The sequence below is a fragment of the Heteronotia binoei genome, chromosome 9, assembly GCF_032191835.1.
Source record: "Heteronotia binoei isolate CCM8104 ecotype False Entrance Well chromosome 9, APGP_CSIRO_Hbin_v1, whole genome shotgun sequence".
Taxonomy (NCBI): domain Eukaryota; kingdom Metazoa; phylum Chordata; class Lepidosauria; order Squamata; family Gekkonidae; genus Heteronotia; species Heteronotia binoei.
Genome location: NC_083231.1, coordinates 61867685 through 61886328, shown reverse-complemented (window position 1 = coordinate 61886328; position 18644 = coordinate 61867685). Strand labels below are relative to the sequence as shown.

Below are 18644 nucleotides of genomic sequence, written 5' to 3'. Positions count from 1 at the left end.
ATGCAAGTGCCTTGACCATGGAAATCAACTTTGCTGGAATCAGAAGGGACTGCTGGGAGAGGGGAGAACACAGATACTTTCTGTATCTGTGGGGAGAACACAGATTGAAGATACTTTCACAAACAGATCACTGGATTTAAACTGGGTTATGGGCACAAATTGTTTCAAAAGATGTCTTTTTAGCATTCTACATGCTATGCTGGGAACCTTTCATTTTCCCCTCGTCTCTCAGGATAATGATAAACTGGGAAAAGAGAAGTATCTCTGAAAATAGACTTAATCTTATCAGCTCATTTTTGGGAAGTAAAACAATCAGGAAGAGGTTTGTTCATTTCCAAGGCTAGTTCACGTGTTCAGCCATCTGGGAGAGGTGCATGATTTTCATTAGGATCAGTGTTACAGTGCTATATCTAACTTTATGTAACTGCCAAGCAGAGCGTTTGTGTTCTACAACTGTCAGCCACAAAGGCACCATGCCAGTTCTCATGCTCAGTGTAGCTAGCAATAAGCATGAGAACTGGCATGTCACTTCAGACACAAAACCGTGGTTAAAATGGAAGGGGATCAGCATGGGCGCCACAGCTCAAATCAATAATTTGAATGCAGTTTCAGTGCCCTACATGGCACTCCTTTGAGATGCTATTTCTTCCACTGGACATTACACAAGGCATGGGGATGCTGTGTTCTTTCCCCTCACTCATACTGTTCAGGCACACTTTCTTGTGTCTTTCCTTATCCTCACCAGCAGATGACAGGCAGGAGAAGAGGCATAACGTAACAGAACCAGTGTGGTGGAGTCGCTGGAGAGATAAGACTAGAATCTTGAACATCTAGGTTTGAATGCCACTCTGCTATGAAAGCTTGCTGGGTGACCTTGGGTCAGTGACACATGCTACAATCTTAAAGACTTCCTGGAAGTCAGCCTCTTTGAATAAAGTGGAATTTAGTTTTAGGTAGACCTCCTTAAGATTGTCCCCACGCTCTTAACCTACCTCACAGGGTTGTTGTGAGGATAAAATGGAGAAAGGGCAAACTGCTCTGGGCCTCTGTTGGAGAGCAAGGTGGGACATAAATGAAATCAAATAGCGTGACGATGTCCCAACACAGTTGAGTATGCCCAAATGATATGGGGAGAGGTATGCAGGTCCACAGTTTTCGGTGGAAGCTACATGTCAGTCTGTGGCAAGCTGCTGTTTTGACACAGCCTCAAAGATAATTTAAACATCTAGGCTGATTTGCTGTTTAAAAAACAAACAACATCCCCCCCCCTCCAACCTGAATGGACAGGATTTTAAAATATTTGTCATCAGTTCTTCAAAATAAGTGGGAAAGGGCTACATGTAAAACCAACTCAGCCCCTGTTGGAAATGATCTACACAAACAAGCAATTAAGCTCAATGTAATTATCAAGGGGAGTGTATGCAATGTGCCAGTTAAGTAAAGTCAAAATACTTTGTTAGCTGAGCACATGAAATGTTTTACCTGCTGAAACCTGATATCGAGATCAAAGGTGATTGGTTCCCGTGGGCTACAGATGACAGGCTGCGTATATTCCTGGCTGGGTGCGGCAGTACAAGGGATAAGTTTTACAGTGTAAGTACCAGAATAATCACGTACCTAGAAAAGGGGGCAACACAATCAGAGTATGAATTTTCTGTACAAGAACTGCTTCTGTTAAAAGCAACAAGGAGAATACTTTTCAGTGTTTGGCACAATATTGCCTCAGGCTTCACTTCTGATTTGCCTATATTTGCATCCTCCCTTTAAAATTAGCAGTGCCAGTTTAGGAGCTAAATTTATATCAGGGTATTGGTAATCTGAAGTCCATACCTGACCGACTTGTTAAAAATTGTATAAGGGTAAGAAGCCCCATGGCACAGAGTGGTAAGCTGCAGTACTGCAGTCCAAGCTCTGCTCCCAACATGAGTTCGATCCCGGAGGAAGCTGGGTTCGAGTAGCCAGCTCAAGGTTGACTCAGCCTTCCATCCTTCTGAGGTTGGTAAAATGAGTGCCCAGCTTGCTGGAGGGAAAGCAATGGCAAGGAAAGGAAGGAAAAGAAAGGTCCCCTGTGCAAGCACCAGTCATTTTCAACTCTGGGATCACGTTTTCACAACGTTTTCACGGCAGACTTTTTATGGGGTGGTTTGCCATTGCCTTCCCCAGTACAGTCTGCCAAGAAAATGCCATGATGTGTAATGACTTGCTGCTTGCACAGGGGACTACCTTTACCTTTTTAAGAAAACCCTGGGTTTTGCTTCTGATGACAGAGCCAGGGCCTTTCTCTCAAGGAAGGGAAGATCTGCTTGGCCCCAACTGGAGACAAACACTGACACTGTCCAATAGATTTCCTTTGTTTGCATTTTCTCTCTATTCTCCCTCTCTTGCAGGTTTCATCTTTTTAGTCTGTAAGATTTAAGACTCTTGTCTGAGGTGGGCGACCTTGGTAGACAATAGTCTGAAAAGCAGGGTACAAATAAAACTAAAATTCTCTAATTCCTACAATCCAGAAATTATTTATTCAGAAATTAGCTTTAAAATGGTTAAGAAGAATAATTGAGGCTTTCCCTCTCACCATAAGAATAGATAACAAAAGCTGTCACTTGAAATCAGTGCTGAAACAGCTATTGAATAGGAATCTTCCACAATACTGTTGAGTACTGAAAACAATTCAGAATGGATTATGTGTAGTATTCCAAATCTGAACTTTTTCTAGCTCAAGCTCAGCAGGAACTATACATTTCTTTTGGTATCATCCAAAGACCCCCTCCTTTACTAAACATTGAGTGACCATCACATTTATTTAAATGTAATCTACTAAAAGTCAGATGACAAGTCATCCATAAAACTTTTAAAGAACTGACAACCCATGTGAAGTCACCTTTAATGACTTTACCCATCAAAAGGCAATTTGTAAATTGGGCAGAACTTTCTTCCGGATCACCGGATGTTGTGCTTAGTTTCGTATGAAGGGCTGATCTTCAAAAATCTGATCATCTATGGGTGGTCTTGACAAAACACACAGGCAGCTGCATTGGTCCTGAGCAACTCATAATCCCTCTGTTTAACTAATGTCTGTTGTAAACCATTATGTATATTGAAAAGCACTATAAAATTGCACATCTACACTTACAGCATAATCTGAAATGAATTTCCATTGCTGCATAGGCTGGTGGAAAGTTTGCTCACTTTGAGAAAGGCTGAGTGTGAATGTGAGGCCAGGGTGATCGGAAGACATCACCATTGAAGACAGAGATGTTCCTGCCAAAGCAACAACCACAATTTACTGAGGGATGAATAGTAAATAGTAATACAACATACGTGAAGCATTTTGAAGACTGGAAAGCACTGTACAAATGCTATCTTGAAATCTTTACAACAATTAGGAATGAGCATGCACCGAACCATAATACAAAATTCACCACAAATATTGCCCTTTTCATAATTTGTGAGCAGAAGTTCATGACAGGTCCACTGTCATAAACTTCCATGAACTTTTAACGCAGTTTGTGAAGGCTCATGGATGGAGCAGAAAGCAGGGGTTTAAAGTATTCTGAATCCCTTTAAACCCTTGCTTTCTGTCCCAGGAAAAGCCACAAATACAGCTGAGCAGCAGGAGGCGCTTCCTGCTACTCAGATGTTTCAGGCTATCTTGTGCAGTCTCTTTGCAGAAGACAGCTGTTTCAGGCTGTCTTTTACAGACCCCTTGAACTGCAAAAACAGCCAGGAAAACACCTGCACAGTACGAAGGCGCTCTCTGCCATGCAACTGTTTTGGGCCATCTCCTTCAATCCCATTAAACTTTACAGTCCCTTTCAACGATGTTTGCAGGTGCGGGAGGTGAGAACATCTTGCCTCAGAGCACCAAGTTCCTAGGAGAAACATGAACAATGCTGGGGAATTCCTGCTTTGTAGCTCAGGTTCTCTTGACCACTACATGGTAACAACTCTTCAACTGATGTTATCCAAGACAAAGCAAAAACCAGGGCTTTTTTTGTAGCAGGAACTCCTTTGCATATTAGGCAACACCCCTGATGTAGCCAACCCTCCAAGAGCTTACAGTAGGCCCTATAATAAGAGCCCTGTAAGCTCTTTGAGGATTGGTTACATCAGGGTTGTGTGGCCTAATATGCAAAGGAGTTCCTGCTACAAAAAAAAAGCCCTGGCAAAAACATTTCTATAAAGAAATATTTATCTTTTAACTGCACTGACACAGTCTCTTTGATAAAGTCTGCTATCAAGAACCAACTGTGCTACTGAGGATTGTTGGAGAAAGAAATTAAAAAGTTGGTTGTTACCTGGGTGGGACATTACAAATTGCCCCCTGAACCGAATCTCAGTCCTGAAATACACTACCAGACGCCCTTCATCATTGATTTGCATGCTGGTGGGGTAGAGGGAGCCTAGGGGCAAATAAAAATCACTATTATTAATCAAGAAGCATTTAGATATTTTTGCTGTTTTCAGCATTTTAAAATGTGAGCTGCTACATCAGAATTTTCTGCTTGTCAGTTAGACTTCATTTGTGTAATAGAAACTGAAGTGATATATTTCCAAATCTGTTGTTCATTGCAAAAATGAGATTAGTTTTTTCTTAACCAGATTTTCTTCCATTGTCCTGATACAATTCATAAGTAAAGGGCACTAAGAAGAGCCAGTTTACCACCCAAATGCCTTCATGGGATGCCACAAATGGTGGTGGGCAGTGATGTATAAGGAGGTGATAGAGGTGTCTCATGGTTGTGATTGTCTCACAGATCTGTGCTGCTACCGCTTCCACATGGATGCAATATTAGTTTATTTATCTAGAGGAGGTTTCATAGGCATTTTGGAAGCAGCTGGAGGTGGCACAGGAAGAGGTGGCAAAACACTCTGTGAGGGCAGAATAGCTTGACCCACCCTGAGTACCAGAGCAGGTGTGTCCACTAGACAACATTTGGCAGCTGCCTAGGGCATCGGCTCTTCGGGGCGCTCTTCTGGGGTTGCCGCCACCACCTCCGCACAGCCACACTCCCCGCCAGCACTCTGCGCGGCCCTCCTGCCCCCTGCTTCAAAGGGAGCCAGCTGGCTCCCTTTGAAGCAGGGGTGGGAGGGCCACACGGAGCGCTGGCGGGGAGCGTGCACAGCCCACTACTGCCGCCACCTCCGCCCAGCCAAAGATGCTCCCCGCCAGCACTCCGTGGCCCTCCCATCCCTTGCTTCAAAGGGAGCCAGCTGGCTTCCTTTGAAGCAGGGAGCAGGAGGGCTGTGCGGAGCACTGGCGGGGAGCATGCACAGCCTGCCGTCGCCCAGCCAAAGACACTCCCCGCCAGGCACTCCGCGGCCTTCCCATCCCTTGCTTCAAAGGGAGCCAGCTGGCTTCCTTTGAAGCAGGGAGCAGGAGGGCTGTGCGGAGCACTGGCGGGGAGCATGCATGTCATGGGTGCTGGGGACCCTTCAGAGGAAGTTGAGTCTGATGAGGAAACTGTGCCCCTGCCACCTGCACCAGTGCCCCTGCCTCCTGCTGGAGAAGATCCCAGCCCCCCTGCCTCGCCCTCTCGGGTGGCTCGTGTGCGTGACCGCCTCCGGCAGGACCTCAGGGATCGGAGGAGGGCGGCACGCTCACAAGCAAGACGCTCCCTGAGCCCTGAGTTCTGAGAGGATTCTGGCCCTTCTAAGAGCAAGGATGCTTAAGTGGTAACAGGATCCTGGCTGCCTCCCTGAGCCAGCAATTAGCCCAAACGGGCAACAGCCAGCAGAGGGCTATATAGCTGTGGGCTTTGGGAGGAAGCTTTGTGGAAGCAACTAGTCATCTCCCTGACATTCTAGCATCCACTCCGGCTTGACTTTGGTTCCTGACTCCCTGACTTTGGCTTTGGACTTCTGGACTCCCTGACCTCGGCTTCTGGACCTCAGACCTGCGATACTTCTACAGTGATTCGGATTTGGCGCCTCGGACCCTCCTGCTTACTGGCTACAGACCTCGGACTGCCTCTGGACTTTGCCTGACCCGGCCCCAGCCGTGACAGATTGCTTCCACCGACAAACACCCACTCCACAGGATGGATGCTGAAGCAAGTGAAACCACAGAACTACTGGCTGCGCTCCAAGCCCAGGTACAGCAGCTAACACAGGCAGTAGTGCACTTGCAGCAACAACCTGCGGCCAGTGCTCCAGCCAAGTGCCCAGTTCCCCCACCTGACAGATTTGGGGGTGCCGTGGAAGAATTTCCTGCCTTCCTAGCACAGTGTCGGCTGTACTTTGAACTGAGAGCACGGGACTTCCTCAATGACAAAACCAAGGTGTGTTTCGTCATCAGTCTGTTAAAGGGGCAGGCGGCCAAATGGGCCACACCCTTACTGGTCGCGTCCTCTCCCCTACTGACTGATTACCAGGGGTTTGAGGCCCACCTGTCTGCTGCTTTCTCAAACCCAGTCCAAGCAGCCACAGCTAACCGGAAGATCAGGGCACTGAAACAAGGCAACTCCTCGGTGGCTCAATATGCCACTGAATTCAAGCTCCTGACCCAGGACTTGGCGTGGAATGAGGCTGCCCAGATGGACCAGTTTACTGAGGGGTTGGCAGAGGAGGTCCTGGATGAACTGGCCAGGGTGGAGCAGCCACCCACGCTCCAAGAACTTATCACCCTCTGCCTCCGCATTGATAGCCGCCTGGAAAGTCGCCGCCAAGCCAAGACCAGAGGGCGCCAGCTCCCTGCGCCGTGCTACCTGGCTCCTCGCCCGTCCCCAGCTAGTACCAGCACCAAGGACGAGCCTATGCAGCTTGGAGCTGCTCGACCCCGCCTGACCCCAGAGGAAAAGACCAGACGCCGCACGCAGAATCTGTGCCTCTACTGTGGCACGGCAGGCCACTATGCCTCTGGCTGCCCTGCTAAGCATCGGATACCTGGACCTTCGCTGCCACCGCCGCCAAAAGGGCAGCCCCAGGCGTAAGTGGACCCCCCAGCCTGGGGCGACTAGCTGGGTCCTCCGAACAGCGGGCTGATACCCCAGGGCCATTCCTGCTACCAGTCAAACTCCGTCTGCCTGACGAACGCTGGCTGTTCGTGTATGCCATGCTGGACTCGGGAGCGGCCCACTGTTTTATAGATGCCGCCTTTGTGAAGCAGCACCAGATCCCTGTGCAGACAAAAGGGATTCCGTCGCTGGTGGAGGCTATTGACGGGCGCCTCCTCCGTTCTGGCCCCGTCACCCAGGAGACCTGTCCCATCACCTTCCACGTCCAGCAGCACCAAGAACAGCTGCGGTTTGATGTCGCCCGCATGCCTCGCTTCCCGCTGATTCTAGGCCTTTCCTGGCTGAAGCTGCACAACCCCATCGTGGACTGGGCCCAGCAGGAACTACGCTTCCGAGACCCATGCCCCCATCTGACTCCTCCCACCACTCTAGCAGCTGGCATCCCGAGTGGTGGTCCTCAGCTCCCTCAGAAGTATGTGGACTTTGCTGATGTCTTCGAAGAGACAGGAGCTGATCAGCTTCCCCCTCACCGGCCCTACGACTGTGCCATTGATTTGGTACCTGGGGCACCACTCCCGGTGGGGCGTCTGTACCCAATGTCGGAGCCGGAGTTGGCAGCTCTGCGAGACTTCCTGGACAAGAACCTGAAACGCGGATTCATCCGACCCTCAACCTCTCCCCTATCTGCTCCAGTGCTCTTCGTGAAGAAGAAAAGTGGGGAGCTCCGGCTGTGCAATGACTACCGGGCCCTGAACAAGATCACCATCCGCGACCGGTACCCTCTACCACTGATCCCTGAACTCTTGGATCGCCTAAAGGGGGCCCAAATCTACACCAAGCTGGACCTCCGTGGAGCGTACAATTTGGTGCGCATACGGCCCGGAGACGAATGGAAGACCGCGTTTGGGACCCGATACGGGCAGTACGAGCACCTGGTAATGCCCTTCGGACTGACCAATGCCCCCGCTGTCTTCCAGAGGTTCATGAATGACATATTCCGGGACCTGCTCGACCGCTTCGCGATCATATACCTAGATGACATCCTAATTTACTCCCGCAATCCTGCCCAGCACGCCGAGCACGTCCGCCAGGTCCTGCAGCGCCTACGAGCCCATGGTCTCTACGCCAAGCTGGAGAAGTGCGACTTCGACCTGCGCTCCGTCGAGTTCCTTGGGCACATCGTGTCACCGCAGGGGATCCTCATGGACCCGAAAAAAGTAGAAGCGGTCCTGACCTGGCAGGCTCCTCAGAATCGCAAAGACCTGCAGCGGTTCCTCGGTTTTGCCAACTACTATCGGCAATTCATCCCGGCCTACGCATCCCTGACCACACCCCTGACTCAACTACTCCGCCCCAAAGAACCCTTCCACTGGTCCCCAGAGGCCGATAACGCCTTCTCCACCCTGAAGACTCGCTTTGCCACCGGGCCACTCCTGAGATACCCCGACCCCCAGCTTCCCTTTACGGTGGAAGCTGATGCCTCCAACGTGGCCCTGGGAGCAGTGCTGTCCCAGCGCGAGGAGCCGTCCCAGCCACTACAGCCCTGCGCCTATTACTCGCGGCAGCTCACTGCTGCAGAGAGGAACTATACCATCTGGGAGAGGGAGTTGCTCGCGATCAAGGCGGCGTTTGAGGTTTGGCGACATTACCTCGAAGGGGCTCGCCACCCTGTTCAAGTGCTCACCGATCACCGGAACTTGGAACACCTCCAGACCACCCGCCGTCTCAACCAGCGCCAGATCCGGTGGTCCCTATTCTTCTCTCGCTTCGACTTCCGGATCTCCTACATCCCCCATACCCAGAACCGGAAAGCAGACGCGCTCTCCCGGAAACCGGAATACGCCCCTGCCTCAACTGAGACCGCGCCCGCTGCTCCAATCCTGCCGCCCTCAGTATTTGCAGCCACCTCCACTTCACCAGCACTCGTGGAGGACATTCGGGCTAGCCAGGCCAATGATCCCTGGGTCCAGCAACACCTCCAGGCTCTCCAAGATGACCCAACAGGGGAGTTCACGACTCGAGGCGGCCTCTTGCTACACCGCGAACGCCTCTATGTGCCGCCCGGGCCCTTGCGGGCAGAAGTGCTACGCCTGACCCACGACTCGTTACCCGCCGGGCACTTTGGACAGCATAAGACCACCCACTTGCTGACAAGGGAATTCTGGTGGCCACGAGTTCGCGCTGATGTTGCCCGCTATGTCAGCTCCTGTGACGTCTGCCGACGGGCCAAAGACATCCCAGCCAAACCCTCAGGGTTGCTGCAGCCCTTGCCCACATCTTCAGGACCCTGGGATACCATCTCGATGGACTTCATCACGGAACTTCCACGCTCCAAGGGTCAGACTTGTATCTGGGTGGTCGTCGACCTATTTACCAAGATGGCCCACTTTGTTCCGTGCCCGAAACTCCCCACAGCTCAGGAGACGGCCCAGCTTTACCTGCAACACATCTTTCGTCTGCATGGACTCCCAGCCCATCTGATCTCCGATCGGGGCCCTCAGTTCTCCTCTCGGTTCTGGCAAGCCCTCCATTCCAGCCTGGGTACTCGAGTGCACCTGTCCTCGGCCTACCACCCACAGACAGATGGCCAGACAGAGCGCACCAATGCCACGCTAGAGCAATATCTCCACTGTTACACCTGTTACCAGCAGGATGACTGGACCACTCTATTGCCCCTAGCGGAGTTTGCACACAACAACGCGGTCCATTCATCCACCCAAATGACCCCGTTTGCTGCAACCTACGGGTACCACCCTCGGTTCTTCCCAGCGATCCTACCACCCACGAATGTCCCCGCCGTCGATGCCTACCTGCAAGAACTCCGTGCCAGCCAAGACTTGCTCCGAGAGCAGCTACAGCAAGCCAAGGAGGCATATAAACGGGCTGCGGACCGAAAGAGGCAAGAAGGCCCTCCAGTGCAGCCGGGGGATCAGGTGTGGCTCTCAACTCGCTACCTGCGCCGGCCTGGTCGGTCTCACAAGCTGGATGCACGGTTCATTGGACCCTACCCCGTCGTTGAACAAATAAACCCCGTCGCCTTCAGGCTCCAGTTGCCACCCCACCTCCGCATTCACCCCGTGTTTCATCGCTCCCTCCTTGTTCCGGCTGCACCCCCTGACCCAGCTCGGACTCCTTCCCCACCGCCGCCACCACCAGTGTTGGTGGATGACGAGGAAGAATATGAGGTGCGCCAGATCCTGGACTCCCGGTACCATCGTGGAGGCCTCCAGTACCTGGTGGACTGGGAGGGATACGGCCCAGAAGACCGGTCTTGGGAGCCCGAGGACAATCTTCATGCCCCGGACTTGGTGCACCAGTTCCACAACGACCACCCCGACCTTCCAGGTCCCTCGACGGAGGGGGGCCCTGGGGGGGGGGATAGTGTCATGGGTGCTGGGGACCCTTCAGAGGAAGTTGAGTCTGATGAGGAAACTGTGCCCCTGCCACCTGCACCAGTGCCCCTGCCTCCTGCTGGAGAAGATCCCAGCCCCCCTGCCTCGCCCTCTCGGGTGGCTCGTGTGCGTGACCGCCTCCGGCAGGACCTCAGGGATCGGAGGAGGGCGGCACGCTCACAAGCAAGACGCTCCCTGAGCCCTGAGTTCTGAGAGGATTCTGGCCCTTCTAAGAGCAAGGATGCTTAAGTGGTAACAGGATCCTGGCTGCCTCCCTGAGCCAGCAATTAGCCCAAACGGGCAACAGCCAGCAGAGGGCTATATAGCTGTGGGCTTTGGGAGGAAGCTTTGTGGAAGCAACTAGTCATCTCCCTGACATTCTAGCATCCACTCCGGCTTGACTTTGGTTCCTGACTCCCTGACTTTGGCTTTGGACTTCTGGACTCCCTGACCTCGGCTTCTGGACCTCAGACCTGCGATACTTCTACAGTGATTCGGATTTGGCGCCTCGGACCCTCCTGCTTACTGGCTACAGACCTCGGACTGCCTCTGGACTTTGCCTGACCCGGCCCCAGCCGTGACAATGCACAGCTTGCCGTCACCCAGCCAAAGACGCTCCCCGCCAGGCAGTCCGTGGCCTTCCCATCCCTTGCTTCAAAGGGAGCCAGCTGGCTCCCTTTGAAGCAAGGGGCAAGAGGGCCACGTGGAATGCTGGCGGGGAACACGCATAGCCCACTACCACCCAACCAAAGATGCTTCCCCCCACACTCCGCATGGCCCTCCCACCCCCTGCTTCAAAGGGGGCAGGGGCCTGCTTTCGACCTGGGGTGCTGGAAAGGCCAGCACTGGGCCTGCTGAGTACTATGTGGTCTAAAGCACGCACTATTGAGAGTATCATCAGAGGACTTTTCCCTTTTGAAACACAACCATTCCCTTTGCTTTTGTTTTAAACAGACTCCACTATTGACTGTATGGGGAGGGGGTGTTAATGAAATGTATTCTTGATAAAATCTTACAGACAGATTAGAAAACAGTCCTGTAAAAGTAACAAGATTGTGAGTCTTGCGACTTTAAAAAAAGAACACACAGTTTTCCACACCTCTGTCTGTTTCTAAAAGTGAGGGTGTGCCTCACTTTAGTTACACAACATGTGTCCTGTTTTCTTGAAACAGCTAAGGAGCAATTGCAAAATAAAATAAGAAGGCTGACACAATTTTACCTTGGAGTTCTGCTTCTGGGGGGCTTCCAATGCCATCCTTCCACAAGATGGCAGTGTCATATACAAAGGTGAGTCTCAGTTCAGACTGCAGGTCAAAGTGCTGCCAGCCACCTACAGCAGCAGGTGAGTGGAAGACATAGGAGACATAGAGGGGCACTCGAAGAGTCACATATGACTGCACCAGATTTAACACCTGTAACATGTAACGACATTTGGTTCAAACTGGATCTGAACAGTTAGGCCCTTTCTACATACACAGCTTACTTTTAATTTCCAATAAAGTCGAGTCGGTTGGGGTTTACTTCAAATGCTGTGCCTGCACTCTGCATCTTTTTCTCTCTGATTTCTATTGAGAATTGTGGTGTATATATTCTGCATACACATGAGAAAATTTAGCTAGTGTTGTGGGGCTGATCTCTCCTGATTGATTAGTTTTGCATTTGCCATGTCTTTTGAAATAGGAGATTCTTCCAGCTGAATTTACTGTGGGGTCACCATTAGTGTTCTTTCCCCTGTACTTTATCAGTAGTCAAGGAGTTTAACACTAATCTGGGATAGCTGGAGAAAAAAAATCACTAGCAGGCACTACTTTAAAACTTTAGTAAGAAGAGATGCTGACCACTTGGTTGGAGAGGAGGCAGTTCTTGAGGGGGGAGGTGGAGACATCAATGCTTTGCAGCCTGAGCCCCCCCCCCCCACTGTTATTTAGAAATGAGATGACAAAAGGGGAAGATGAGATGTTGAGATGGACCAGACTTTTTAAAAACAAAACAGGCTGCTGCTGTCCCAAAGTAAGTTCTGCATCATTATCCTCATGTTTGAAATGTTTGTGGTCAGAGTCAATTTTAAAGGAAACCCTTTTTTCTCCCAAATACAAAATTGCTCAAATGGGGAATCCAACTAAAAACCTTGCAGTCAATAGCACTGCATCTTAACAAACTGAGCTAACTGGCCACTCCTGCAAACAAATCAGACAAAGGCAATTACTTTCCTAATCTCCTATTTCAAAATACATGCCTAGTTCAAAACTAACCAATAAGGAGAGACCAACTAACCTGTCAGGGGAGGGGGGAAGGAAAAGTCTGAGGAAATGTGTCTGCTTTTAAAGGTTTGCAAGAGAACTAAAAGGAGGAGAGGGAAATACTCCTCTGAAAAACCATTTTTGGAAACTACAGAGAATGTATGCAGAAGGAATTTAAAAAATCCGATGGGAGAGTGAGGTAAGTGCACGAGTGAATATAGAAGCAAGTTTTTAAAGTGATGGAAGTGTGAGGAGAGAGCCATAGTAAACACAAATGCAGAAAGGGCCTTAATTTTACAGCCATTCTAGGAATGGTATTAAATCTCATCCTCCCTTACTTATTTTCAACTTGACAGAAGGCGTTTCTTGGGGGGGGGGTGGAACATGTTGGCTCCTGAACAATTTTTACTAGCTGTGATTAGAATTCTTCTTTGAGGCCTTCCAAAGAGAGTTACAGCTTGTACTGAAGTGTGAGAGAATGAAATGCAGGCCAAATCCAGGCAGGCACTCCTGTGGCTTGGAAGACACAACTCTGGCAAAGGACAAAATATCCTAGAATTAATTTGACAGTCATCCCAAAGTGTACAGTAATCTGGGATTACAGCAAAATCTCTATTATAGGATTAAGTAGATACTAACAATCTCACATTCATTTGGGACCTCCGGTGCATTTCAGTCCAACTTTCTGGAAGTGAAAGGTAAAGACGAAGCTCTTGTTCAACAAAAGCTGTTTTCCAAACATAACACAGATAGTTCCTGAGAGTTGTTTAAGTCTCCCCTGCCCCATTTCCTTTCAGAACTGATTACAGATACGGTGAGAGTTTAAGATATAGGCCACATCCAAGCTCCACAAACTCCTACTTCAAGCTGTTTAAGAATCTAAACAATAAGCATTATCCAGTCTTAAAAACAACTGATTAAAACTGATTAAAATCAAACTCCAGGGTCAACTGCTCCCAGCTTGCAATATTATAAATTGGAATCTGAATTTCTGTGTCTTGACTCTGTGACAAGTGTTAAAAGCACTAATGTACACACAGCAAGCACATTTGCCATACAAAATGTGGAGCTGCCCAGAGTTGGGTTGCCTAAGGACCCAAAATAGTAGCTAAAAATTATACAAGGTAGTCTTGTGAAATCTTGGTTACCATTCTGAATTTTTTAAAATGTGATGTCTGTACCTTTGGCAACCAACAACATTGGCTGTTTGGTTTGGATTTTTACACACACTGATTTTTAAAGAATTCTGGGTATTTCACAGAAAATTCTAACCAGTTCCTGGACCCCACATGAAACTACCTTACACTGAATTAGACCATCTAAGTCAGTATTATCTACTCAGACTGGCAGTGACTCTCCAAAGTCTTAGGCAGAGGCCTGTCACATCATTTATTGCAAGGTTGGCCAGCGGTAGCTCTCCAGATGTTTTTTGCCTACAACTCCCATCAGCCCCAGCCATCAGTCATGCTGGCTGGGGCTGATGGGAATTGTAGGCAAAAAACATCTGGAGAGCTACCGCTGGCCACCCCTGATCTATTGCTTAATCCTTTTAAATGAAGACATGGGAGACTGAATGCAGGAACTTCTGCAAGCCAAGCAGACGCTCTGTCACTGAGTCCCACCATTTGTGTAGTTTTGATCTGCATGATCTGCATACTAAGGAATTAAGACATATAATGTCGTAGTAATATATTTATTGTAAGAAAAATGTAATACTGTACTACACCACAATCCCAAAAGCTCTATTTATATGTAGGTGCACATATGTTTACTAGTCATTCCTAATGTAGCCTGTGCCTGTGTGTGCTTTTATTATGATTTTTAAAAACTCATATGAAGATATTTAAAAGCTCGTAGCATGGTGCAGAGTGCTATTCTTCAGAGAAGCAAATAAAAAAGCCCCAGTGATTCAGCATATGTCTATCTGACATTTAGAGTTTGAAAGATGTTATCATGAATGTTAAACAACAAGCTTCCAATGGGCACCACATTTTGCTCCCAGTAAGCTTTTGATTAATTTAATTGTATATGAAACAGAACCCACAATGAGAGGAAACCACCGAAGGTTGTTAGGCAATTTCACAGTTCAAACCCCAGCCACTTGCATATTGATCTGAAAGTACCTGGGCACAGAGAAGAGAGAGAGGAAAGGTGTGTGTGGCTGTAGCTAAAATGCATAGTTGAAAACCACTAAACAACTAACCTATAGAAGCATTATGTCAGGTGAAGAACTGCAAATACTTGGAATGTTAAATGTGGAGGAAATAGCTGTGTGATATGAAACTACATGACTGCACAAGTGAGTTTGCTATTATCTTAATATTGCCTTGCCAACAGTTTTGAAAGAACTGTTGATTTTAAAACAAGATGTAATGTCATTTTTATGACAGCTTTTACTAATCAGTGGAGCAGTGCCAAGATTAAGCTGGGAATGAAACCTGTTGGGAACACACCAGCTAAAAACAGACAAGTTTTGTCAATCACCTGTTTTCTCTTTCTAAAAGGCTGTGTCTGCCTTGATGCAAATTCAGTCCCTGATTTCTTTATCAGGTACAAACTGCTGAATAATGGACCAAGCTACTTAAGTTCCCCTCACCCAATCCTACAGTTCGTTCTCCTCATGCAGATCCTCAGTTGTAACTTCTCTGGCACAGGTACATTTCCAGATTGTTGTTACTATTTTCATCCTTTTCTTGGAAATGCTTGTGGCAGAGGCAGAGACAAGGAGGACTAGTGCCAGGGCCTCCGTTATCCCCAAGAACACTGCCACAGCAGCAATCTGGATATCATCCTTGATATCCTGTCCTCAGTACTCTTGAAAATGTAGCTTCCCAGAGTTTCCAAGCCATCAGGACCTTTTTGAAACTCCACTTCTCAGTGGTCCTGTAGCCTAAGCTGTTGTTGCTGCAATGTTCCTGGGCATAATGGAAGCCATCTTACCAGTCCTCCATTGCATAGAATGCTACCACTAGATAAGATTTGAGAAAAATGGGATATACTCAAGAAGAGTTAAGGGATTGCAGGGATGTCATTGCAGGTATAGTGAAGCCCTGGTGAGCTTTGGAAAATCTCAGAAATAATACAATTTCTTTTCAGTCTATTTTAACTGAGTCCATTTCAAACCAACAGTGGAGTGATAGTAGATGGCCCATGATATTCACTGGCTTCCATGACTTTCTAAGCATGCAACTACAGCTTTGTTTTCTTTTATTTGAGTCAGATTGCTTCTCATCCATGGAACATACCTGACCATCTGTGCCAATGGAACTGCTGCAGTCTGTCAGCAGCTCGGACATGTCATAGTAGCTGTTAAATTCCCACAGGCAGGCCTCCAGGTTGAGATTACGGTAGAAACGCAAAGTCTTAGCAGACCGTACAGCACTGCTATACTGGTAGGGTGAAGTTTCTCCAATCACTTCTGGATTTTTGGTGTTGTCTGTGATGAAGCCATATTTTGTCTGGATCTCATTATAATCCAACAAATTGGAGCATTTGTGATTGCCTACTCGAGTGCCATCAGGGCTGAGTGTCAGCTCAAAGTTGGTCAAAGGTCTGGTTGAAATAACTGGCAACATTCCTGAAAGCACACCATCAGTTCAGTTTAATGCAATAACAATAACCAGTTAGCACCCATATTTTGCTTTTAGATTACTTCATGTACACTGCCTCAGTAATTCTTCCAATAGCTGATGGAGTGGGGGATAATGCTGAGGAGAGAACTGCAGCCTGCATAAGACTAACTAGCAAGTTCATGGTTGAGGTGCCATTTGAAGAGGCTGATTCTCCCAAGCACTGTTTATCCCAGCCATAATGGGACTGCTGCAGCCCCAAATACCCCCTTAAATGCTGTTCTTGGGCATCAGAGGACCCTTAGAACAGCATGATGGAGGATTTGAAAATGCCACAAAAGTCATCCCCCTTCCATCTGTAGGATCTATCCTTTATTCTTTACACATCACTCCATTAACTAAGCAATTACACAATCCTAGAGGGGTAGCTATGTTCATTTATAACAGCCAAAGCAACACAGTCTTGCAGCACTTTAAAGACAAATCAATTTTAAATATAATATGCTTTTGTGACCCTAGCATACTTTATTTTGCATCTGACAAAGTGGTCTCTGGCTCACAAAATCTCATGTCACAATAAATGTGGGAAGTCATTACAGTGCCACAAAACTGTCCAAAGTGCCCTGACCTTTTCTCCCTTTCTCACAATACAAGAACTTGTGGGCATTCAATGAAATTGCTGAGCAGTCAGGTTAGAACAGATAAAAGGAAGTACTTCGTCACCCAAAGGGTGATTAACATGTGGAATTCACTGCCACAGGAGGTGGTGGCGGCTACAAGCATAGCCAGCTTCAAGAGGGGATTGGATAAAAATATGGAGCAGAGGTCCATCAGTGGCTATTAGCCACTGTGTGTGTATGTGTGTGTGTATATATATATACACACACACATACACATACATATTTGGCCACTGTGTGATACAGAGTGTTGGACTGGATGGGCCATTGGCCTGATCCAACATGGCTTCTCTTATGCTCTTATGACCTGGATTGGGACAGGCAAGTCCAAGCTCATCAGATCTCAGAAGGATCAACTCTGGTTAGTACTTCAATGGGAGGCCTCCTTGAAATACCAAGTAGAGAGGGCAGGGGCAGGTTTTATTCAGCCACTTCTCTGAATATCCTCCAGGCCCCCAGTAGGGGTGAGTCACCAGAGGTCAACACGACTTCCAGGTGTGCACACAGTCTTGCACACACACAAAAACCCTTTGTTTAAAGTAATGTATTTATTTAACTAATTTTATAATCCTCTATAACAACACAGGCTCTTGAGACCAGGGTTCAAAAACAAAATTGCACCATGAACAGCAAACAATAAAATGAGAATATATGCAAGTAACAACATTGCAGAAAATCAAACCATGTTCTGCACCCGATTCTGTGCAACTGAAAGGAGGTGGAACAAGAAAAGAGCAAGTCCGTGTTGAAAACTGCATCTGAGCTGGCATCTCTTCTGTCTTCCCTACATCAGTGTAACCGTGCAAAATCTAATTAAAGACACATGTCCAGCACTTACCATCCATATGAGGCATTGTAACTGTTAATTTGATCAGATTGGGGTAGTCAGGATCATCAGGACCTGTGTAGCGTATTTTGGCTGAGAAAGGCTCTGCTCCAACCGTTCCTGGTATGCGAGGCTGGCAAAGACCTACAGGGAAAAGAACAAATGTGAATGGCAGGAATGACAACAAATGCATGCAATTCTGGCATGGCTTTCTTTGTAGGAACAACAGAATCACCTGACAGCACATGGCATCCTATGCTTTACATTATATGCTCTGAAAAGAAGATGAAGATGATACTGGATTTATACTCCGCCTGTCACTCTGAATTTCAGAGTCTCAGAGAGGCTTACAAACTCCTTTACCTTCCTCCCCCACAACAGACACCCCACCATAGGTGGGGCTGAGAGAGCTCTCACAGAAGCTGCCCTTTCAAGGACAGTTCTGCAAGTGCTATGGCTGACCCAAGGCCATTCCAGAAGCTGCAAGTGGAGAAATGGGGAATCAAACCTGGTTGTCCCAGATAATAGTCTGCACTCTTAACCACTACATCAAACTGGCTTTGTATAAAAAAGCCAGTATGTATATTTTTTAAGAAACCCCAGTATTTTTCAGGTTTAGGTATACGGAACTAAAAAAAATGGTATTTCCCAATATTCCTGAATCCCAATACCAGTATGGTAGTTGGATTCTGGAAATATTCAGAAAATCCCATTTTTTTGTGGCTCCATTATATCCAGAAGGGGCTGTGAGCCTTTTAAATGTGGAGTTTATGGCTTGGAAAAGACATTTAAAGACATTTAAAGGGAAAAGACATTTAAAGTGATCCCTTTAAATGTCTTTATTCAGTGGACCCAAAAATCCTGAATGGATTTTCAGGATTTGGCCATTTTGGATTTCAGAAATGGCTATCTGGCTGAAATGATACCCGAAAAATACTGATAAGATATTTTCGGGAGAGGGGGGGGGGTTGGCTTGGATTTAGCCAA

At 47.9% G+C, this 18644-nt stretch overlaps 1 protein-coding gene across 1 annotated transcript in view; it reads right to left on the bottom strand.

The window, feature by feature from the left end:
• Nucleotides 1-18644, bottom strand: part of FREM3 (FRAS1 related extracellular matrix 3) — a 142317-nt gene that overhangs the window by 11910 nt on the left and 111763 nt on the right. Inside the window, exons 15-20 of the mRNA XM_060246706.1 lie at nucleotides 17670-17801; nucleotides 15831-16162; nucleotides 11565-11757; nucleotides 4296-4400; nucleotides 3131-3258; nucleotides 1483-1617 (exon numbers count right to left, since the gene is read on the bottom strand). Of these exons, the coding sequence (XP_060102689.1) occupies nucleotides 1483-1617; nucleotides 3131-3258; nucleotides 4296-4400; nucleotides 11565-11757; nucleotides 15831-16162; nucleotides 17670-17801 (1025 nt within the window). The remainder of the gene's footprint in view (nucleotides 1-1482; nucleotides 1618-3130; nucleotides 3259-4295; nucleotides 4401-11564; nucleotides 11758-15830; nucleotides 16163-17669; nucleotides 17802-18644) is intronic.